Here is a 25,501-nt window from a genome sequence, read left to right as displayed (position 1 = left end):
TATAAAATGATGTAAAGTACATGCTATTAATATCCTTAGTCATTAATTGAGTTATATTGTTCTTTCCAATGTAATTTAAAACTTTTTTCTTTTAAGATTACATTCTGAAATATAAAAGGAAAGACAAAGAAATATGGAACAGATACGTGTCGAGTTAATGAAGTTGTCTCGAACCGAGACGTCTCGGATTGAAGAAGGTGTGACTTTGATAAACAAGTCCGAAAATGAAAAATACATAATATTCCGTGATTCTGATGAATTTACAGCCTGTAAGAATGTTTGTAAACATCAAGGAGGAACTTTTATCAAGGATATTGAAGACAGTAGTAACTGGTAAAGCATAATATGTAATGCACTTGTCAATTATATGAACCACTATACGAACCCATGTAGTCAAAAAACCTAAATGGTACATCACATTAATGAACAATGGTGTGTCAATGTCCATCACTTTACTACACACCATATCAAAATCAACATGGTCACAGTGCGTCAAAATGGGTGTATCTCAGTCACCTTAAGTTAAGTAATATTTTTGATGCACATGTGCGTCATGGTATTCGCAGATATGATGCACATCAGACAAATGACCCACCTCTCCTGGGGGTCGTATAGTGGGTCATACAATTGACAAATACAGTCATATTGGCAGTACTATTGGAGGCTCAGGGAGGAACTAACCATCAATTTTATTTTAAGAGCTTTCAAGTCATCTTTTCATCTACTGTACCATTCACTGTTACTTCCTAATGTTCTTATCACCCTTGCCTTCTTAAAGTTCTTGAAATACAGTATTCTCAAAAGCTCTTTAAACAGTATTTCTATACTGCAGCGATAGAAATATGTTTTACAGTTGTTAGAGCTTTCCCTTCCTTTTGGTTTTTCCTTTCTCTGGATGCTGGCCTTTGATAACCCAGTGGTTTGAACAGAGATTTTCCCTTTTCTTGCGAAAACTAGGCCACTTTTTTTACTCGTGGCTATATCACTGCCAAACCAATTGGGTTTGTTAGCATACTGTACCCCTATTTGACAAAATCCAATTTTTCCAACTCCTTGGAATAAAGAGCTTCCAAATATCTGCAATGTCTGATAAATGGTGTTTTTTTTTTTCAAATCCCCTTCCCCATCATTTGTAATTAAGGCATTCATCATTCTTGTTTTCAGTGTTTTAAAATGTACAAAGCATGGATGGAAGCTGGACCCTAGTACAATGCGTTACGTCAACCCTCCAGACAGTTTTAGGCAAGATCAACTTGGTAGGTTTTTTTTTACATTATGGAGATGTAGCTGTAGCGAGAAACAGACTAGACAAAGATGAAGCTGCGTAAAGCAGCGCCACCACAATCCGGTTTTGTTCCTTAACGAAGATCTGGAATCTCCTCTAACGAGAGTGTCAAAGAGAGTCTATCCAATCAAATTTGGACAATTTCAATGAAGGCCCAGTTGTCTAATTAGGACGTCTGCATATCAAGTAGAAAGTTCCTGGTTCGAATCTTGCAGATTTCTCATCTTTATCATTTCAAATTAATTGATTAAATTTTAGTATATCACCAGGCTGTGTAGAATTTATTCCATGCCTGTGTGTAATTTCTGTGCTGTAAATTAAATTTTGTGATTTTTCAACATAATCATAATCACTTTGATGGCTAGTTTCTCAAGAATACTGATAGTGAGTGCCTAGTATTGAGACTTTGCCTTATTTTCTACATTTAATTCTGTATTACTCACTTCGGTTAATAGAAGGCTATTGAAAAAGGGATTGAATAGTGATGCAAATCACTAATCTGTGGTCCTGAAATTGCTTAACCCACCCTGTTTAAATGAGCCACTATTATGCTTTTTACTTGGGTTGGGGTACCCGAATCTAGGACTCTCTCATCTTCTCCTCCATCCGACACTATTGAGTAAAAAGTGCAATTTATAAAGTACTACTCCTCCCTTATTCGTTGTAGTATTGAGTTGGGATTTGCCATGAATCTGCTATAGAGACATGTCCTCCTCAAAGTTATAGAGCCGGATTTTTTAATTTCAAACCGGATGCAGCCATATGACGTCTCGAAGATGGTACCATATAGCCGTATTTGGCAGCGAGGTTATTGATGTGTATGTGACGTCACATCCGGTCTTATGACGTCATTACAGCTTCTTTTGCTGTACCCCGAATATCGCACATTCGTGCTTGTTAAACAAAGGTGCAACAATCGTTTTTTCTGCCCTTTACAGTTACTGAAATAGATGATGATGGCTGTTTGACCTTGACAGAATTAAAACCACCTCAACCGTGGGAAACCAATAAACGTGACATGCAGCCAATTGTACCTGGAGAAGTGAAGGTGAGTTATTCCACTAGAAACTTCCCTGTTTTAAATTGTTTTTATAATATAATATGGTTTTGGCTCTTTTTTTGGCACATATCAACACACCATTGTATTATACCAGAAAACTGTCGATAATTAAATTTAATTGTTCACATACCAATAGTAGTATAATTAAATGTATATAATTAAATAATGCTTAAAGATGTATTGTCCCCAAAAACATGAAAAATGAAGTTTAAATAAAATCAGTCTTTAAATTGGCAATTTTCAGTTTTATCAAGTTATTCACTTCTGTAAAAAAAAAAAATATTATTTCACTTATAAAAAGACAAACGAAATGGTTAATTTTAACCAAAAACCATTGTTTGACAGACAAAATTTTTTAATTTAAATTACATTTATTTCAAGTAAATAATTTTTTTTTTCAATCCAGTTTTTTGTGTGAATAACTATTACATGACATTAAAATGGCATATTCAACAAAAAATGGAGGATTTTAGGGGGATAATATATCTTTAATAATCTCTTCTCTTTTTCAGATTACGTACTTCACTCATGCCTGTATGAGAATTGAGTTCCAAAACACAGTCTTTTTCACAGATCCATGGTTGACCGGTCCAGCGTTTGCTCGCGGTTGGTGGTTGATGCATGAGCCTCCTGCCGACTGGCTTGACCAACTGGCTAAAGCTGACCTTATCTATATAAGTCATCTACATTCAGATCATTTAAAGTAAGAAAATATTTCATATTCTTGTTTTGTAAGCACACTTTGCCAGAGGTCCCAGGCTGCAAAAATTTAATACCAAGAATTTTTATAAAGTGTTGGCAAACCATAGAGGTTGTTAATATATAATGTTGTTTCCTTTGTAATTTCTGGCATCAGCATCCTATAAATTGTAGTATAACAATGGCATATGCCAGATGCTGTTTAAGTGTGGCATATGTTGTGTTTTTTTATTTCAGGAGGGTGAGAGGGGAAATAGTACAGTTTTATAGTAATATTAAATGAATGCACTATTGGTATGTCTTTTGTTTTGGAACAATCTGAACATATTGCACTTTCAGATATGAAATCATCATTCTAAATCCAATATTTAGTAAATTATTATAGATGTTCCTAATTCAAATTGTAGTGTCTTCAGACTGTTGACTTAAGACCACAGCAACACTTATGCGCGGACAAATTTGTTTCATAATGTTGGGCACCTGTTGTATGGATTGATCTTCCTAATCTTTTGAATGGGTGTGACGTATAGACCGTTTTATCTCATTTTGTAGTCCAATAGTCAATTTTGAACAAACAAACAATCAATAAAATCTAATATGCATGTTTAATATCCAGATTATTATTATAATGTCTAATTAGCCATGCAATTTCCATTGTTTGATCCTGTGTTATTAAACAGTATGATAACTATAGGCTTTTTAATATTCAGCCTTATCCAATCAGACTTGAACATACAGCAGTACCAAATGTATATAGTTGTTAAAGATGTCTGCTAAAAGTAGAAAATGCTGAGCCTTAAAAAAATATTGAATCCCAAGAAACATGAAGGTTAATGAGGTCAGACTGTGAAGGCCATTTTGCAATTTTAAAAGAATTATTCACTTCCCTTCCATAGAAACCAAAATAATGACAACATAAAAGGTTAAATTTAACTAAAACCCAGTGGCAGATCTAGGGGGGAGGGGGGTGGTGAATAGGGTGGCTAGCCACCCCCCTTAATTCAAAAAAAAAAAAGATGCAACCAACCCGCGACCTTCGCTAGTTAGACGTGGATTTGACGCAGTTAAGAGTTTAATTACTATTTATGAATTTAAGAGTTTAAAAAGAACACACGATTTTAAAATCTTTGGAAAATACCCACAACCGGGCCCACAACTGAGTTATTTTCAAAACACACGCACTCCCTAACTACCAGCGTCACGTTTGTCTAGCTCGCGCTCCTCGTGTGAATGCTGATGTCATCACTCTCCAAAAATTCCCCATTTTCAGTTAACGTTAATTACCACCCTACCTGGTCCGTGTGTGTGCAAGCGTTAGCGTGGTATATTTACACCCCTGTACAGAGTGGAGTGTATTATCGTGAACTTTTTTCTCGCGTATGAATGTTTTTTATATAATAATGGTATGCAGTATAAACGATAAAAATAAACTAGAAATATGGTATTCTTTTATTATTTCATAGGCATAGAATATACATGAAATGTCTTGTATGTACACGGCCGAAAAAAAGTGGCGTATTTGTCGTTTTATTGATTTGTGTTATAATAGACACGGCGATTACTGCAATTGTATACTAAATTACATTGAGTTATTCACCCGGCTGTAGGGTATATCTGAGGTTAACAAATAACAGACCACCAAAACACAGTACACTAACACATGCACTATCGAGGCATTTTCGGAGTACCGCATTTACCAAATGTTCATTTCGTTTGAAGTGTTTTTCGATCAAATATTTATTATTTATCAAGTTCGTCGAAAAAGATATGTACAGTATTTAGGAAGGATTTAATTAAATTTACATTATGTAACATTTGTTATTAAATGTGATAGAAACAGTTGCTCTAGCCTATTAAACAGTGTGTAAGCATCTATTTTTTCAAAAACTTTCTGAGGCTCGGGAGGGGGAGCCTCCCCCTCGTCAGATCCTAGATCCGCCACTGAAACCCCATTGTCTGAAATACAATTTTAATATTTTCTATAATGTTTTTTTTTTAAATTACAGTTTTTTCAGATAAATAATGTTTTCCAGGCCAATTTTTTGTCAAAGTGAATAACTAAAGACGTGACATTAAAATGGCATATTAAAAAAAAAAGCTTTACATTATTTGGGGGACAATAACTTTAAAGATGTATTGTCCCCCAAAAACTTGAAAAATGAAAAAAATAATTGGACTTTGAATAGGCAATTTTGTAGTTATTTGAAGTTATTCACTTCCATAGAAAAAAAAATGTTTTCACTTTAATAAAAAAACAAAATTAACAGTTAAATTCACCAGAAACCTATTGGCTGGCAGGCAGCTAATTTGACTATTTTTTGCTTTAAATTACGGTTTTCAATCCAATTTTTGGTCAAAGTGAATATGACTCTGTGACATTATTAAAATGGCGTATTCAACAACAAAAATTTAAAAATAATATATCTTTAAATAAATTCTCACAGAAACAAAAAATTGGTTTAGAATGACTAGTAAACTGGATGGAATTATTCTTTTAAGCTTTTGGCCTATTTGTACTCTCTGTGTACTATTGCTATTACGTGTCTTAAATCAATTTTATTCAAAGTTCAATATTTGTACTATAGATTACAATGCGTTGGTGTATCTTTGACTGATTACATTACACTCGCCATGAATAACTGAATGAATTCAATTGTGTAAGTAAACATTGGCAACAAAGCAACAGTACAAATTGAATTTTTTTGTTAAATACACTTCTTTTTACATGGAAATCTCTTGTTTTTTTTGTAATATAACATTGATATTCTCTCGGAGGTTATCAAATGAATATAGTGTATTACAGTACATCAAGCAGGCCATCTGCACCATTTTGTAATTGTATATAGGATAATAAACAAAATTTATTTTGTTGAATGGTTCAAATAACATTCTGCCATTTCAATAATAATAATAATAATAATATCCTGGATTTATATATTGCCTAATGTTGTGAAACCTCTAAGCGCTGTACATAAATTAATACGATAAAAGGGATTTCAACCATGGCAAAAAAAAATCCAAACCGAAGTAAGGGGATACGCCTTTGTCGCTTACCAGGGATCATCGGTCTAATTGAACCTCAGTGGTCAGCACCAGTTGTGTCTCGGTCATCCCGGACTCGGGTGCGTCCTGCCCTACTTAAACTAGATCTAAAACAATCTAGGTGGCATGGTAAAGGAGAAAGGGGGCTTAATATGCTTTATTAAAAAGTATATCTTAAGAAGCCTCGTAAAACGAGCCACCGACTCTGCATCTTTAATGCATTTTGGAAGAGAATTCCAAAGCATAGGAACTGCATAAGATAATGCACGGTGACCATATGAGATGGTCTTCACTTTAGCAGGAACAAGACAATTCTGAGAATTGGAACAAAGACTGCGACAAGAGGATTGTGGAGTAAGAACATTGTCGATGTACCTCGGTGCAAGGCCATGAATGAAATAGCTTTTCATTGTCAACAATAAGTGATATGTGTATTTGTTATATTATATTTTTCATATCTTTTCCATCAGTTATCCAACCTTAAAGCTTCTATCTGAGAAGAACCCAAATATTCCCATCTATGTTGGCAATACATCTATGCCAGTGTTCTGTAAACTAGAGGACAGCGGAGTGCAACTCAACAACATCAACGTACTTGAGTTTGGATCCTGGCATGAAGTAAGAAAAACAATTGCTTAAAAATAATAAAATTAACGCAGTGGCTACGTCTACGCCTAGGTGTAGATGCAATCTACATGCTATATTCGCTATATCTACGCCTATTGAGAAGACCGGGCCTCTGGCTCTCGAAATATCCTTCTAGGAAAATGGTGAGAAAAGATGGTCAATTGGGAAGGTGGTGAGTTTTTAAAAAATGATACCAATGGGCTTTCGAACCCTAGCCTTTGCGACTGCATGACATTGCAAGACCCATGCAGCCATCTGACCATACAATTCACCAATATAATAACACATTAATCTCTTATCAAAAGCCATAGCGGATGCTATATAGGCGTAGATGCAGCCCCTTCGTAAAATTATAACATTTTAATAATTCAATTTTAATTTGTTGAGGTTTGGATTAGGTTAGGTTAAGGAATATTTAGGAGTTACTGTAGATGTTATGGTACAGTATGAACCTGCTATTGTGGGCAGACGTAACACAGCAGGACATTTAACGTCGTTAAACATGACATCATTCAAGGAATGACAGATATTGATTTAGTTAGCAAATATGCTAGAAGAGTATAATATTTGTCTCCTTAATACTGTAAATTAACTTATGAACGACTTTGCTTAATAAATGTTTGTTTTTCACAAGTTACGTTTCCTATTATACTGAGTATTGTAGTAGTATTCATTTACTTTACATGTATACTCTATCGATCTATCCAAATTCTATTGTCTCCATAACCTACTGTAAAATGACTTCTAAGCTATATGCTTGTAGTTTATGTCAAGTGTATTTTCTTACTGTGTACTATGGTTTTAACTTTGTTTACTCTATTGATCTGTTCAAATCCTCTTCTCTCCTGTACCTACGTTAAAATAACAGTTAATGGGATACTATGATTTATCAAATGTTTGTTTTTCATACCATTCAGTAGTGGTATTCATGTTTACTCTATTGATCTTTCCAAATTCTATTATCTCCTTAACCTACTGGTTTTCTGGTTATTATTACCAGGGAAGAGTTAAAAATTTAACTCTTCCCTGTTATTACATTATAAATTGAAAATGTCTCCTCAGTTTTTTAGGCATTTTGGTTTATATTTGTGGTTATAATTTTTTGGGAGGAAAAAATAGTTTCTTTTTAGTCTTTTTTACTAAAATATATTCATTTCATAATGACATTTCGTAACATATTCATTTCTGGAAACATTCATTTCTTAACATATTCATTTCTTGAAACATATTCATTTCCAACAATCCTTTTGGTGCAGTACCCACTGCTTACTTGGGCTCGAATCTAACCACTAGCCATCAGCGCAAGCTCGGTGGTCTAGAGGTATGAACGCCAGGCTAGTGATCTGGAGGTCGTGGGTTCGAGTCCCACCCGAGAACTACTTGCGAATTTTTTCGCAAGTATTCTCAAATGTACTTAGTATAAAGTACAAATTACGTCAGAGTAGGGCAAAACATCTACTCAACTCCCTGACACAAAACTACAATTACAATATACAATCTTCTATTATCACAGGTCAACAAGGATTTGCGATTTATGATTATGATGGATGGGGTTCACCCTGATATGGATACTTGCCTTCTCATAGATTATAAAGGTATAAGTAAAATCTTTTTTTTTTATGCTTTCAAATAGTAACCATTTTATAATATACATAAAACACCATAGGCATAGAACAAATTAAAACCGCCTGGGATATACGGAAAATGTATTAATTAATTTGAAACGATAAGATGAGGAAATTTGTGAGAATGAGGAAAAAGTCGCCCCAACCGAGTTCGAACCCAAAACATTTTACCTGATATATGCAGATTTTATCACCATTAGACCACTGGGGCTTTCATGGTATTGTTCAAACTCGATTGGATAGCAACTCTATAACACTCTCGGCGTGGTATGGCGGAACAGCACTAGTCCCTTTATATATATCTATTTTCTGGCACCGTTTGATCAAAGTTTGGAGGTGGGCTTCTGGGACTAAAATTTTATCTTTTTCTATATTCACATCCTTCTTCTTGTAGTTTACTACACATATTTTTAGGGGATTTAGTTTTCCTGTACAGCATGATGTCATATCACTACCATATTTTGGTATGTCACTACCATATTTGGAACCAGTTTGATAGTGTAGACAGAGCTTTAGATGATAAAATATTTTATATGATAGAAGCTTTGATTGTAAATAATATTTATTCGGTTTGTACAGGTCATCTGATTTTAAATACAGTGGATTGTACGAATCCAAATGGTGGTAAACTTCCACACAATGTGGATGTAATGATGAGTGACTTTGCTGGTGGTGCCTCTGGCTTTCCTATGACTTTCTCGGGTGGAAAATATACAGGTAAGTTAACTTTTTCATATTTATAACACAAATGAATGTATCCTTGCAATTTCATTGGTTAATTCTGTGTCACATGCCGTTGAGTATTTCTTCTACTTGATGGCACATTAATATCTAACTATCAGTAACCCTTGCTCCGCTACAAGTCGCGATCGTTGACAATAGAGTTGAATCCAGTTAAACTCTATGGATATCACAACATTAAAACGCAAGAACAGTACATTACGTCACATAATTGATGGAAAAATGCTGCTGAGTGCTGACTACATTTATTTTTGTTGCATCACAGCGCGGTCAAAGCTAGGCCCTGTCTAGCCAAAACGACTATAAAATGATGTTCCGGAAAGTAGCTGTGGTCTAAGTCTTCAGACTAGTCCAAATGCTATTTGGACTAGGATTTGAAAAGGGTCTTATACGTGACAAGAATAATTTATTCTTCTAGTATAGATCCTCAATATGATTCTAGTTGCTTTATTGTCTATTAGGTGAACTTTTTCCTATTCATGTCATATTGAAATAAAAATAAATAAATAGTACTGAGAACAAAGAACCATCAATATAGAGATAGTAGTATGCCTAGGCCTACATCTCCTACACTTGATCATATTGCCATCTATATATTTTAACTATTGTATTTTTAAAAATGTAAATGAATGTAAATGTGGTTTCTTTTTAACATCAAAATAATCTTAGCCTATGTTTATACTGTTTAAAAGATATGTATTTTTTGAGCAATGTACCTTATAAATAAGAGAAAAATATATAAATGTGCATATATTATTATATTTATAACAGAGAACTATAATAAAAGTGGGACGAACCCACACAAGATAAAAAAAAAAACAATCGGCAATTATAGTGTCGACAAGAAAAGAGGCTTTAAGGAGTGGCGTTCAGACCATTTGACTTTACAAATTCCTTGTAAAGTATACACAACATTACCATGCATGGCAGGAAAAGTACTTTTATTAAATAACACAAACTAAGGATGATTAAATTAATTAGTTCGTAATATATCAATATCTTTAATTATATTAATCATTATTATTCTTACATACAGCGGAAGCACATAGTACTGTGCCAGCTGGTTTTTAAACCCCAGCTTGTCTATGATATTTCATATATTCGATCAATAATTAAAATAAATATTTGATTAGTATTACCAATTGATGTTGGTTAAGATGTTATAATTAATATCAGGAGTAAGATTTTGAAACACATCTGGATTCAATAGAAATGCATAAAACTTCATTAATAAATATTATATTAATATAGCTCTGCTGTGTCAAATAAAAGTATTGTGTGCTTTTTTACACTATCTACTATCTGAATTAGAAGTTTTTAATTATCTATTTCATCCATAAAAATTCACCGCTTGATTGAATTGAAAATTGAAGGCCCTGCTTATAAAAAGTGTGCTAATATAGCCCTAGTTTATTCATTGATTTTAAATTAAGTCCTTGTCTACCCAAGTAGTATTTTGAGACCAAATTACACAAATAGTCAGGGGTCAGGCCATGAAGGGAATTGTACACATACAGTAATATATAAAATCATCAAGCCCTTGTCACACCTCCACTGTACATATTACAGGATGTCTATAGATAAAAATTCTACTCATATACTCCTCATCATACCCCCAGTGGCAGAGCTAGGGGGTGGGGCTAGCCACCCCCCTTAATTCTCCAAAAAAAAAAAAAAGATGCAACATACCCACGACTGTCGCTAGACGTGGATTCGACTCACCTGACTTTTTTTTAATTAAGAAGAGTAGCCTAGGCCTAGAGCTAATGTTAGCATTAGTTGTGTAAATAGGCCTACATTGTGAAAGAGCTAAGAATGTAATTAATATTTATGAATTCAAGAGTTTAAAAAGAAAACGCGATATAAAATCTTCGGAAAATACCCACAACTGAGTTATTTTCAAAACACACGCACTCCTCTACTACCAGCAGCATCACTTGCCTAGCTCGTGCCTCGTGTAAATGCTGATGTCATTAGTTGCGCTCCAAAAATCCACCATTTTCCATTTCAGTTTTAATTAACGCCTTGGCCCTCCGTGTCTGCAAGCGTTAGCGTGGTATATTTACACCCCTGAGTGGAGTGTAATATCGTGAACTTTTTTCTCGCGTATGAAGATTTTTTTATATAATAATGGTATGCAGTATAAAAGATTAAAATAAACAAGACCCATTGTGTTCTTTTATTATTTCATAGGCATACAATAAACATGAAATGTCTTGTATGTACACGGCCGAAAAAAAGTGTGTGACGTATTTGGCGTTTTATTGATTTGTGTTATAGACACGGCGATTACTGCAATCATTGTATACTAAATTACATTGAGTTATTCACCCGGCTGTACGGTATATATCGGAGGTTAACAGACCACCAAAACATGGTACACAACACAACATTCGCTATCGAGGCATTTTTGGAATACCGCATTACCAAATGTTCATTTCGTTTAAAGTGTTTTTTGATCAAAGTTTATTATTAGTTCGTCGAAAAAAAGACCCGTACAGTATTTGGGAAGGATTTATTTAAATTTACATTATGTAACAGTAAATTGTTATTAAATGTGATGGAAACAGTTGCTCTAGCCTATTAAACAGTGTATAGGCATCTATTTTTTCAAAATTTTCTGAGGCTCGGTAGGGGGACACCCCCTTCCAAACCTACCCCCGCTCGGTGCAATGCACCTCGACCGCCACTTTCGTGGCCACCCCCCCTCGTCAGATCCTAGATCCGCCACTGACCCCACACTTATTTGCTGTCATAGTTTCCAAACATCGTATAAGTCCTACTCACACATCCTTAACAACATCATATACCACACACTTTTATTTTGATTACTTTGTTTATATTGTGTTAGGTATACAAAACCATAGCATGTGGTATGTTTAATATTACCATTTATCTGTTGCATGTCAGTTTGTCTATATGATTAGTAGAACATGGAATCATATTACATTGTCAATCATTGTATAATGTAAGGTTTACGTGCAGAAATTCAGGCAGCTATGGCTATTACACAATCCAGTGTCAATATGGTGGAGTATGGTTAGCTAAGCCACAAGTTTTGAACCTGCATGACAAGACGAGTATACACATTTATGATTATATCACATGTATGATTATATCACATGTGTCCAATGATAAGAAGCTGTGCAACTATGACCGTGTTCGTACGGCGATTGAAATACACGTTTATTTGGTTTTTACCATTGGGGTAACATGATTATTTAGCACCCTCTGGTGTTTGGAGGGATTAGGAGACTTTATTTCTGCTATTGCAGACAAGACGGAACCAAAAGAATAGGTGTGGAAAATGTTATGTTATAGCTGTTGTCGGTACAGTAATAAATAAAAATTAAATTCCGGACTTTAAATTTTACAGAACCTCAATGTGAACTTTCACTGAAACCCTTTTTAGAGCACATCATTATAGATACAATACAATACAAATCTTTCTGGAATAGCTACTTCAATAAAAGTACTGGTCTCCTGAGACGTCCATATTTGAAAAAATACAAGAAAAATAAAGTAAAAAAGCTTTAAAACTTTGTACAATAAAAGTTATACAAGATTTTTAAATTTGACTTGACTAAATGTCTCATAATTTTTACAGATATGTACAGGCGGATTATTCCATTATCAAGGTTGATGCTTTATAATTAAACATTCTCTGTGGCATCTAACAATAGCCATTGTAATTGCCAACATAATACAAACAATTGTTCTCATACTGTACTAGATTGTATTACCATATTATTTTTGAAATTTCTCAGCAACTGGGTCAACATTGTATTGTAATGACAATGTATGCATACATACACAATAGCATTTACTGTTTTTAGGCTATGCTTCAGAGATTTTATGCTTAATAAACAAAAGGAAAACAATTCTCTTATTCCTCTATAAGCTTTTAACATTCTCTAACAATGGTTTATGCTTATAATATACTGTAGCCCTGGGGGAGTTATTATTATTATTACATTTGCATTTTTTGGTTTCAGGCAATTTTTGTTGAATAAACAAAATAAAAAGAATTCTATTATTTTAGATATTTTCTTAGCAAAAAATACATGCTACAAGTTATATGATAATGCAATAGCCTGTAGCTCCTAAACAGCAACACATTGCTTTTGTTCAGCATTTTTAGGCTATATTAAATGCATAAAATAAAATCAGTGAACTCTTGTTATTTACTCTTTACTTTGAAATAAATCTCTGAAATGTATTCAACAACTATTTGCCATGGTAATCTTTGTTTCCTGTAAAGTACAGGATAATATTTAATCAAGACTTAACAATTTAAAAAAATTTGCTGTCAGTTAAATTTCCCCTCATTTTGTTTATACAACGTGACAGCAAACGGTTCATTTTAGGCAAGTCAATCACTTATTTACCCTAGGCAGAAATTTTCTTTTTTTTCTTTTTTTCTTATGACGGTTAGTATTAAATTACAACCTACAAATTACTAATTTACTTGAATAATAATAATCAATTCTTTATTGACTTCATTCATCTGTAGTTCAGCATATGTTGGGATTAGGTGTGGGAGAACCAGATACAGCAGGCCCCGTAATTGAGATAACCCCTACTGTTCAATAAATGTTCTAATTGCTGTGTTTGCTATAATGATATTATGACAAACAGATATCTGTCCCAAATTCAAAAACATTTGTTCAGCGGTTATCAAAGTAAAAGGAAATTAGAACAGAAGAATAAACTATAATATAATAAATAACTATATAATAATATAAGACCAAAATCAAATCAAAGTTTTGAGCTCAAGCTGAAATTGACTCACACGTTCTGCACATTACAGGAAGATGATAATGTTCAACTATTCTTGTTTCGTGGTTTGATAATCCCTATTACAGCTCAAAAGAAGCTATACTGGGATTAGGTGAGGTTGAACCAGATACAGCAGGCCCCATAATTGGGATATCCTCTACTCATAGATTTCCTGGGTTCGTTAGGAGGGCACATAAACCATATACAGTATATGTAGTGGACCTCCATTTTAAGTAGTTATTCGAGAAGACCTGTTCTAAAACTTTGTCTACACTATCAACAAGTGTGATGTGCCAACCAAATATAGTAGTGATATGCTCAAATATGGTAGTGATATAACATCATTTTGTCCATATATGGGCCTATCACATTTTTTTGTCACATAAAGTTTAATAAGTGTACACAGAGCTTAACACTAGAACTATGGTCTTGGAAAAACTTGAACCTGTTTGGATATTATGACTTTAGTTTACAGCTACTTTAATAAAAAATAAATTAATATAAATTGTGTAAATGTTATTACCAATTTAAAAGTAATTTACAAGCTGAAATGTGAAAAACCTTAACAAAACTGATTTTAAAAAATCAAAAGAAAAATTGCTTCTATGAATAGATGTTCTGTTCTGTTGAGAACAGGAACGCTAGTTGATCATACCATGATCATACCCAGAATCATTTTGATTTTACGATCACCTCACATGAAAAATTACATATTTCAGAGGAATGGAAAGCAAAGTTTGTTAAGAACGAACGCAAGAAACTACTGTATTATAAGACTCAAGTGGTGAGAGATGTTGCTCCTAAGATTTACTGCCCTTTTGCTGGATACTTTGTGGAAGCACATCCATCAGACAAGTAAGTATTTACTTTATTTCTATTTAGGGACCATGTCGAAACTATTCTAATCTGTAGTTACTAAATTGTGTTCACTCTTTTCCTGTTTGTGCAATTATCTAGCAAGATTTGTTGATGGTATTGCATTGACTATAGTAACGTAAAATTCTACGTAAATAAGCAACCTAACATAAAAATTCATATCAGTAAAAAATGTAGTTTATACTCTAGTAGAATATTTTTTACATGATCCCTTAAAATAATGAATAAATTAAGAGCAGAAACTGAAACCAAATCGATAATCGAGAATCACAAAGAACATTTATTTGATCCAAACCAAAAGCATTGTAAATTGTAATATTTTATACTGAAGAAAAAATAAATATTTTATGTAAAATAATTTTTTTTATTTATTTTATTTCAAGGAAATACTATGCAACCAATAAGGTTATTAATAACGGTTATAAATAAAATACATTTAAATTCATAAACATGTCATATAGTTTTTTTACATAAAAACAAAACAGTTTACAAAAATTGAAATATTCAATAGAGAGAGTGCTATTTAAAGAGTAAATATACATTTTGTAAACAGAGCTTTTGTAATGTCTTTTTGTCGCTAATTTTTATCTTTCAAATAAACCTTTTTTTCAGATACGTCAAAGAAACAAATTTCAAAAATGGACCCGCTACTTTGAATAATCTAATCAAGCAGTACTCCCCTGAGATTAATACCTGGACCCCTGAACCAGGATCCGTACTTGATTTAGCAAAAGCTATCACGGGTGACAGGTAATGGACTGCTTCTTAACGTTTTCCGTCTTCCGACATTCTTTCCACAATTTTTTTCCATTTTTGTCTGTTTATGGCAATTCACTACTTTTTAATTTTAGTTGGCCGTTTGACACATTGCTGGAAATTGTCATAGATAACAATGTAAAAACAGAAAAAAAAACACTAATTGTCAACATCTTAAAATAGAAATAATAATAATAAAAACATAGTCATTAAAATATCGTAAAAAGGGTAAAAATACAGGTGACGATCTACCGCAATGTACAGGTGGTTGTTTGTTGCAAATCAAAAGCTTCATTAGGAAACATCTTGGTCTTCTTCGGCACTTCGGAGTAGTAGTAGCCAGTCAGATATTTGTCTACACTATCAAACTATTTTAACCAAAAAAAAGTGATGTTCCCAAATATGATAGTGATATGCCCAAATATGATAGTGATTTGACATGAAAATTAATATCCGAGAATAGCCACACAATTTAATGTAACTTTTACTATTTAAAACAGTAGATACAGTTGTAGTAGTACAGTTTGTACTGCTTTCCAGGCTACCTATAAACCCCAGGTCTTCCTAAAATATTCATAATCATAGGAAGGAATTGTTAAAATTTCAGTCTACACTATGAAACTTTATGCGACAACAAAATGTGATGTGTCCAAATATGGACATGATGACAAATATGATCATATCACTACCATATTTGGGCACATCACACTTTTTTTTTTCAAACTAGTTTGATAGTTTAGACAGAGCTTTATACCCTTATTATTTTTACAAATTTCAGTGATTATGTGACTTACCCAAAGGAAGGTACCAAAGTAATGAAAGACAGGTATGTAGCTAGCATTTATTTTATATAGGCCTACTTTCTTTATATTCAAATAAATTCCCCACTTTGAATAAACATCCCCTTGAATAAATGCCCCCTGAGGGGGCATTTATTCAAGGGGATATTGAATACAGGCCTCCATCCCCAACACATATTTCTATTTGTAGTAGAATTAATGTACAATTTACCAAGCATTTTGATAACATTTTCATACATGACATCAGGCTAGGCTGTGGACTGATCATGTTTGAAGAACAACCTGCCTTTTCAAATAATTTAGGTCTTGGCTTAGCCTGTCAAAAAAAGCAGGAGTGCTGTAGGCCTTTTTGTTGTTGTTTGATTCTTCACAGCAAAACTGTGGCACTACTAGTTAGGCCTACTCCAACTAAGTCCATGTTGTGCATTCGCATTGGCCTAGCCTACAGTCGTATTGTGTGGTACCATGCAAGAGTGAGATTAAGTAATTTCACTCTTATCTGATGGTACCGTATATAAAAGAAATATTTACTAGACTTTCATCATGGCATGGTAAAAATATAGCCCTCAGTGATCTAGAGATATACTATCCCTCGGATATAGTATTAGTCTCCAGACCACCTTGAGCTATATTGGTAACCATGCCCCGTCAGCCTGGTAAATACTGTATTTGTATATTGTATTCGTGCAATAGAATAAATAATTTCATGAGGGTATTTTCACTTCATGAAATTATTTTGCACTCATATAATATATGTGTAATGTAGCATTATTGTTATGAATATTTGTTGTGTTTTATTCAGATGGGATTTTGACCTGTATGTAAATGAAATCAACAAGAATTATGACAACGAAATTTTCGCATACCCAGAGTGGATTCAATTTTATTATAATTGGACAGGCTTTAACGAATATAACCTTGTCATTAGGGTAAGTTGTGGCTCATTGACAAGCTTGCTTGCCAATCCCATGTTCTGTCATTCAAATATTGACACATACTACTACCATAATTTTTTCTTATGACCACAGTAAGCATGGGCGTGTGTTTTCCCACCCTGTAATTGTTATTTGTTATATATATTTTGCAGTATTATCATATCTATATATAAATTTACGTAAGGTCAAAATTCGATAAATTGTGCGTTACTTCTAGAATTTTTACTCGATGGTACATAAAGTTGGTTCATACTTTCGGTACTGATTTTAACCACCTGATGTAGCCCTGTTTACTAATGAAATTGCGTTATAATAATAATAATAATATAGATAATTAGTTATTGACAATGAAAACGAATTTAGGTTCAACAATTTTCCCCAAATGGGGGTGTTTTCCGATTGTGGTATACACTTTCCAATGGATGTCCATCTTGAAAAATACCCGCACACAATAATATGAGGATGCTTCACATTTACTTATCTCCTGCAATAATTGTTTTTAATGGCTGAAACCCGGTCAAACAGCTCGAGTACAGCATCATAATGTTGAAGACGTAATACTTTTGGCTTATATAGCAGAAAATTTAAATTACCAAAGGTCCCATATTCTTTTCTACTATGTGATACAATTTTTCACTAGGCGGATTGAAAAGGGTGAGTTTGTTGCTGCATATTTATATCCATTTCCAACCAATCACAGTTCAGGAATGTTGGATACATTTGATTATATTGTGGAAAGCAAGATTTAGTCTTAATCAAGAGTGTTTGGTGAAAAAACTTAAATTTTTTTTTTTTTTTCAGATGATTGAGACGGACGATAATTTTGAACCAATCGAAGGTGGTTATAATTTTCTTGTTGATTTTAATGGTAGAAAACCAACATATCCAACAGAAAGACCACAACGAGAGCATAGCTACCTTGAAGTAAGTTTTTTTTATTGTTGAAAAGTTTCAAAATGGTGGCATAAACTTTGCTCCGTCTATCAGATCAAACATTGCAGCCAAAATATAGTCCCCGATAATGGAACAGAATGGTATATACATTAGAACCTCTGTTTTACATACCATGATTTTACATTCCCTGGATTTTACGTACGCATAAAATGACCGATGACGTCATAATTTTAAGTAATTTTTTTTTTTTTTTTTTTTTTATGTCTTTAGGCAATGTGGCCAAGGATTACCAATAGTGAATTAATCACTGTCCTATCAGATAGGTGGTAATCCCCTGATACAGGGGCTATTTTGCGAACTAGTTCACCGGGGTAACCCCCTACTCTTTTCGAATAATGAACTGTGTTCTTTAAAGTGCACACAAGTTATAACTGTGTACACTGGACCTACGGTTTATAGTCCTTATCCGAGAAGACTTGTTCCACCACCAGAACTAGGAGCGAGTCGACCTCGAACCCTTGCCGATGTTGTTGGCTCTTTAGGTACGGTAAACAGCGCCCCTGCCTTAACCGCTCGACCATTTGACTCGGCATAAATAGTGTTATTTTCTTACATTGAGGCGCAATTTAGCAACAAACGCATGCCACATACAGGCATTCCTCCTACAGCAGCGACTGTTTTTACTGATAGAAAAAGCAAGAACATTAATTTTTTATTTATAACACTTAATTTAAACATCACACAGCCTGCATATACTTTTATAGTTAGGCCTCACAGCTAGGCCTCATATCTAGCTAGGCCTAGATTAGTTAGCATGCAGCAAGTAAAGTAGGCAATTACGTCTGCCTTTTTAGCTATGATCATATGTATTTGGGGGTCAATTTAAGCAATCTTGATTTTACAAATCCCATGTTTTACGTAGTCATTTGGTCCCGTACCGTACATAAAATAAAGGTCCTATTGTACTTAGCTTATACACGCCCAGATGAATGTTTTGTATTTCATCTACCGTCTCGATGCAAAAGCCCAGTCACTATTCTAAATGTTAAACTTTTATTTCTTTTTGGAATCTTTGTACTAGTGTTTACACAAACGGCCATGTAAACAATTGAAACTGATAGTTGGTTTTAATTATTAATTTATTTTAGATGAAGAATCGAATGGGTGTTCATCGAGAGACTGTTGTACATGGTCTGTTTTGGGACAACCTCTACATCGGATTCAACAATCGAATCTCTCGTGAACCGGATACTTTCCATTATCTGTAACTATCATTTCTTTTTGTTATTTGGTAAAATTGAAACTTTTACTGAGTGTCCCTGTTTCTTTTCATTTCAGCTTAGTAGAACTAGTAGATTTACTGTGCAATTTCTGTGGCACAGGATTATCTTCATGCCCACAGCATAGCAATCTTGCCTAAGATTAACATTTATATACCGCCCATTTCTATGATAATTTTATAGTCATCCAAATGTTTAATGTAATTTGGCAAATTGTTCAAGCTTCTTGGTCCAGCAACGGAAAATGAGTGGTCAGCTAATGTCTTTCATTTAGTTTGTGGGACTGTTAAATATCACTGATACTAGGATGTGTACTGCAACCTACATTCCATTTAGAAAGTAAATCTCTTCAGTAACTAGGTGCGGAACTAAAGTGAACGGCAAATGAGGCATGCTATTTTAAAGACACTAGACCTGCAATTGTTGACCTTGATTAGTTGGTAAAGAGCGGTAACATTGTACGCTAGCTATAGGCCTAGTCTGACGTTGTCTCATTGAATTATTTGTCTTTTTTTCTTTGGCAGAATCCATTAATACAAATTGGGGAAGACCTGGTATTTTCGCTGTTCTATGGTCCTTTTATTTGTTTACCCTTTCACGCGATTGGTCGAAGTGGGTGCATTACATCACAATATGAAAATATCAATCTGTGCACGATGCATGTTGGGATTTATAGCAGGCCGTTAACATTATTAGAATCTACTTATTTTTCACATTTTTAACCGTTTAAAGACGGAAAATATATCGCAATAGGTCCATATAGTTTTTATTTTTACATAAAATGTAGTGTCATCATCATCATCATCCGTTACGCTATTCGTCTTGAGTAGACATTGCGTACGCTAATCGTAAATGTAGTGTGTGCCCTTAAATTAGGTAAAAAAAATGTAGGTCTAGATATCCTTAAACTTACTGAAATCGGAACCCACTGAACTGATCGCATAGCATCTGTTGCACTGTTATGCCAACCTTAGATTAGATTAAGAACGAGAAGGTTTTAAACTCACATTATTCACATTAAGTTAACAATGTTTTTTTGTTTTTTTTTTCAGATTTTGGAACCACATGCAGATTCTTTTGAAGAAAGATCTGCCACGTTGGGATGAGTTCCTTGAGCAACAACGTGCCAAAGGAGCGAAGAGAAAACCTGTATGGAAGCCATCTGGTGGATTAGAAGCTCTTAAAGGTAATCCATGTTGCTTTACAACTATTTTACACTATGGGCAGGGTTAGAAATTTAATCTCTCAACAAATATCAAAATCTAGTTTTTCGTTTTCTGCATTTGAGATAGTATCATGCATGTTCTGCCATGTTTAAAATGTCCAAGTCGCCAATTCCAGTGTTGCAAACAAGCCCCAAATCTACCTCCTGTCATACCCTTGGTATTATAAAAAAGGGTTGTGTTTTTTTGTTTGTGTGTGTGGGGAGGTGGGAGGGGAGATGACTCACCAGCTGCTGTCATACAATTGTTGGAAGAAATAAGGCCAAAATATTTGTTTTTATTTCAAGACCTGGCCAGGCTCAGTTTCAATTGCTAACTAGGCCTACAACTTAGCCTGGCTACTCTAACGAGCAATGTTTTTAATAAGTTGCAGACAAATCATTTAAGAATAACTAAGTGTGTTTACAAATGAGGATGGCCAGAAAGGCTAGAAGGCATGAGGCATACAGCACATGTTCTGAGGAGTATACAAGAACTGAGCAAGGGACAGAATTGAAGCAACTGGGCTATCTAAAAATGATAAACATGTATTTATAGGCCTACTATTATTAACAAAATTGCTTCATTTATTAAAAAAAGTAATGTTGTTGCACAGGTACTACTCTGTCATGCCTTTTAGTTAAAGAGTGTTTGCTCTGATAACATTCTGGATACTCTACTGTATGTGGTAAAGTAAATTTTTGTTTGGTGTCTTGAAGGCTAAGCTAAGTCCCATTCCCTATGTTTTTTAAGTTCTAATTTAAGGTCGCAATAGCTAGCGTACGATGTTCGTACAGTACGTTACTTCTGTTTACCAGCTATGTCTGCAAAATTAAGCCTAGCTGGGCTACGCCTAAAGACCGTCCACGAGACGATATTTACGGCGAGCTACTTACGTAGTACATTGTTTCTTTGAATGACCTGGTTTAATGTTTTTAAAGTAATATATATGCATTATTTTTACAAAACGTTTATAGGGAATGGGTCTTTCATTAATATTAACTTACATAATACGGTTTATGGAGTTTTAGGTTCAATTTTCTAAACAGGGCAACCTTTACAATTTATCACTAATTTCTAACCCTCTGCACACTTGTTTGAAGGTTTGCACGGTGAAATCAAATGTTGCGGTACACCACATACGTAGTTGTGAAAAAAAACTGTTGCGGTACTCGACTTTTGCAATCAATATGCTCCAATCATCCTTGGGGGGGGGGGAGGGTTGCGGACACTCACATGTCATGGTGCATATTTGTGTTGATTGTGTCGAATAAATAAAATGAAATGAAAAAATGAAAATGAGTGAGAAAGCATTCTGTCTTTTCAGAACTACATACGTGGTGTACCGTAAACCTTATATCAACATTAAACAATAATAATTCTTCTTTTGCAGCCACTAAAATTGAAAGAATATAGTAATCATTCTTTATTCACAATATACAATACAATATATGAAAAGGACCCAAAAAATAGCTATCTCTTAAATTGTCAAAGTTTTACTCCTGTCACAAAAATAAATTAGTCAATGGATATTTGGTCTAACAACAATAATTAAATAAGAAAGAAACAACTTTATAAAAACTTAAAAGAAATATAAGGATCAAGGGCTAACATTAAACTTAATATTTTTGTAATAATAAACATTTAACTTTATTTATAAACTTGAAGAGGTACATTAAAATTTTAACGGTAATTCTAAAAGTTGAGCACCATTTAAAGAAATTCTAAATGTTCAAATATCTGTGTCTGTGTACCAAAGGAGTTTTACATGAATTGGTTATGGTGTTGACCTGGAAGCGGCTGGAGCACAGGATAATTTTCCCATAGGGCTATGACGCGCTCGACTTCAACTTATATATATTTATCATTTTTTTTAAACGATTTAAGGATATCTAAAAATAAATAAAGAAGTTTTCCAAGCCTTCAGGCACACCCCATAGAACTATGTTATTTTGCCTAGATCAATTTTCCAAATCATCTAACCTTTTTTCTAGCTTCAGTAGTGTGTCCTTTTTAACTTTACTTAGGTTTTTTTTCTATTTTTTATTTCATTCATCCTTTTCAAATTGCTTTTGTTTTTCTTACGCCTTGTAGAAGTTTTCTATGTTTGTCCAGCTTACCTAATTTGCATAATATTTATTTCGACGAGAGGTAATGGTAACTGGAAAAGTATGTAGCTTGTACCACATAAAATCTGTATCTTTTCCGCACTGCCTGTCCGCACCCCAGATTCTACAATTATGATTTCTACTTATTACCATTAACTCTCGTCTGTTTAAATTGGTCTTAAGGACTGAAATTAGGGTTCCAAGTGGCAGTTAGTGTTGATGTGATTTGTTGAATCAAGAAATATTGACATTTTATAACCGGTGTGTTCCCCAATGGACACACCATATCCATTACTCACTATCTACTCAACTATTATTATCTATGTACTTAATATTTAAGGTTGTAGTACGAAGAAAGGTCACATACCATACAGTGGTGTATCGCAATCAAATGGAAATCTTCATAATTACTGGAAGTTTGGTGTCCCAGCAGTTATTCTTGGAGGAGCCTTGTTATTTGCTTATGTAAAAGCGTAAACAGATTTTGAAACTAATATAATTGGAAATGGTAACTACAGTTCTTGCGTGCCATATTCATGCCACGTAAATGATACTTACATGCCACTTTCATGATACGTACATGCCACTTTCATGCTACTAACATACTATATTTGTAGTATAAAAGTGCTACTTACATGCCACATTTGGAGTATGTAAGTGCTATTTACATGCTAATATAAGTGTTACTTACATGTCACATTTGTGGTATATAAGTGCTATTTTGTGCCACATTTGTAGTATATAAGTGCTATTTACATGCCACATTTATAGTATGTAAGTGCTATTTACATGCTAATATAAGTGTTACTTACATGTCACATTTGTGGTATATAAGTGCTATTTTGTGCCACATTTATAGTATGTAAGTGCTATTTACATGCTACATTTATAGTATGTAAGTGCTATTTACATGCTACCATAAGTGCTACTTACATCTCACATTAGTAGTATATGTGCCATATTTGTATAAGTGCTATTTACATGCCACTGTAGTATATAAGTGCTACTTTTACACACCATATATATGTGGTACTTTACATTACACACAGTCATGGTAAATAATGGCTACTTATATCATGTCATACCACATGTACTGCTTACATGCCATATTCATAACATGTAATCTACCAACATACCACATTTATGCTGCCCACATTCTACTACTTAAGACTAGGTTCCATTGGTGATGTAAGAATATAGAAATTTAAAGAAAAAATACTTGACCTAAACGTTGTAAATCTGGTAACAAGTAGCAAAATGTAAACTGAATTATTATGCTTAATTTTAATTTATGCTATGAATACTAGTGGACATTTAAATTGCTTATGTATAATTATACATACTTATAATTATAAGGTAAAAAATGAAAATGATACTTTATATATATTGTCCGTGATTTAAAAATTAGAATGAAATATAAACATTTAAAAAATGTAGCAAACATTTAATTTTATAAATGTGTTTGAAATTTAACACATTTAAAGGAAGTGTGCTGTGTGTAACCATGGACTCTTTATACAGTAGGTCCATGTTGTAACAATTGCAGTACACTCTGGTTGTGTTTGAAATAACCTGAGCCATGTAACGATGTATTTAAAAATGATTGTTGCTTAATCATAAAAAAATAGATTTAGAGAGCTACTGTACTAAACAAAATCACTGCTTAGATTACTTGATTGATTAATTTAACAGGATAATATATATTAATGTATTTGTTGTTCAACGTGGCACTATTTTTAAATGGGTTTCACAAGAATATTTTTCAAAAAGCTAAAATGTGTAGAATGTAGGCCTATTTATATTTACAAATCAAAATTGGTTTTTGTTGGACCAAAATTATTAGTAATAAAGATAAAATATTAGTAAGTGTTTTGACACATAGTATAGGCCTAATGTAAAGATTAATTTTAGTTTATTGTCCGTATATTATCTATGTACATTTCAACTCATCATATTTTTATTGTAATTAGGCATGGTAGGCTTATATAATGTCTCTAAACCTAGCCAATGTAAAATTAAATGCATATATTTATTAGTTATTAATTCATCATTTTTACAATGGTAAAACAAAGATAATGAATATGCAATGTTTCTGAGAATTATGATACTATATTTTTTCCTCTGCATTTCACAATTATCTTGACGATTTTTAAAGTTGACTTGTGTTGAAATTACAATAAAGAAAATGAAAAATATAATATTGTCTCAACATTAATTACGAAAACGTTAAAGGACTTTCCGGTTCTGTGGTCCCAGTAGCATGATTCAGTTGCATAAGGTATGTTAATAATTTATATATAGATACGGAGTATGTATCACCCGGAGCTGGCTTCAACCATCAATGAACCGGAACATCCTGCAATCTAGGAAATTGAAGCGCCACCTGGTAACAATTTCTATTAATGCGCGTAAGTGACACGATCTGCTTAATACATTTCTCATGTGAAAGATCATTTTGAGAATCATAAGGGCCGATGTTTACCCTGTTTCCGACGCCAGCTCCCTAAATCCAGAGTGGCGGTAATTTATTATAATTTCCTATACTTTTATCAAGACAATTCAATTCTTTGTGTTGGAGGATAATGATGTTATAAAGTTTGCGGTACACCACGTATATTAGTATTATTATTGGTTATCCGCACTTGGCGGATAACCCCTTGTTATTGTCAGGATCTTTTTTTGGTTATCCGCACTTGGCGGATAACCTCTTGTTATTGTCAGGATCTTTTTTTTTTTTCTTTTTTTTTTTTTTCTATCTTATTCTTCTTTCTTTCCCGGAATTTTGTTCGCAG

The 25,501-nt window shown here is 33.6% G+C and overlaps 1 protein-coding gene and 1 non-coding gene across 6 annotated transcripts in view; both read left to right on the top strand.

The window, feature by feature from the left end:
* LOC140063695 (cytidine monophosphate-N-acetylneuraminic acid hydroxylase-like) overlaps nt 1–25,009 on the top strand; it is a 61,468-nt gene extending 36,459 nt beyond the window's left edge. For 2 of the 5 annotated variants that reach the window (XM_072110162.1, XM_072110163.1), the window contains exons 2-16: nt 97–333; nt 1,165–1,256; nt 2,224–2,333; nt 2,858–3,048; nt 6,557–6,704; nt 8,227–8,308; nt 8,918–9,055; nt 14,578–14,713; nt 15,347–15,484; nt 16,269–16,316; nt 17,093–17,219; nt 18,027–18,149; nt 19,268–19,383; nt 20,452–20,585; nt 23,050–25,009. In XM_072110162.1, coding sequence (XP_071966263.1) covers nt 134–333; nt 1,165–1,256; nt 2,224–2,333; nt 2,858–3,048; nt 6,557–6,704; nt 8,227–8,308; nt 8,918–9,055; nt 14,578–14,713; nt 15,347–15,484; nt 16,269–16,316; nt 17,093–17,219; nt 18,027–18,149; nt 19,268–19,383; nt 20,452–20,585; nt 23,050–23,186 — 1,920 coding nt within the window. In that variant the 5' untranslated portion in view covers nt 97–133 and the 3' untranslated portion in view covers nt 23,187–25,009. The other 3 variants (XM_072110164.1, XM_072110165.1, XM_072110167.1) reach the window with 3 other exon arrangements.
* Nucleotides 8,018–8,092, top strand: Trnat-agu (transfer RNA threonine (anticodon AGU)). The gene has a single exon. It is a non-coding gene; the product is annotated as a tRNA-Thr (tRNA).
* Nucleotides 25,010–25,501: the final 492 nt, after the last annotated feature.

Source organism: Antedon mediterranea, chromosome 1 (genome assembly GCF_964355755.1).
Source record: "Antedon mediterranea chromosome 1, ecAntMedi1.1, whole genome shotgun sequence".
Classification (NCBI taxonomy): Eukaryota; Metazoa; Echinodermata; class Crinoidea; order Comatulida; family Antedonidae; genus Antedon; species Antedon mediterranea.
This window is presented reverse-complemented; position numbering and strand designations above follow the sequence as displayed.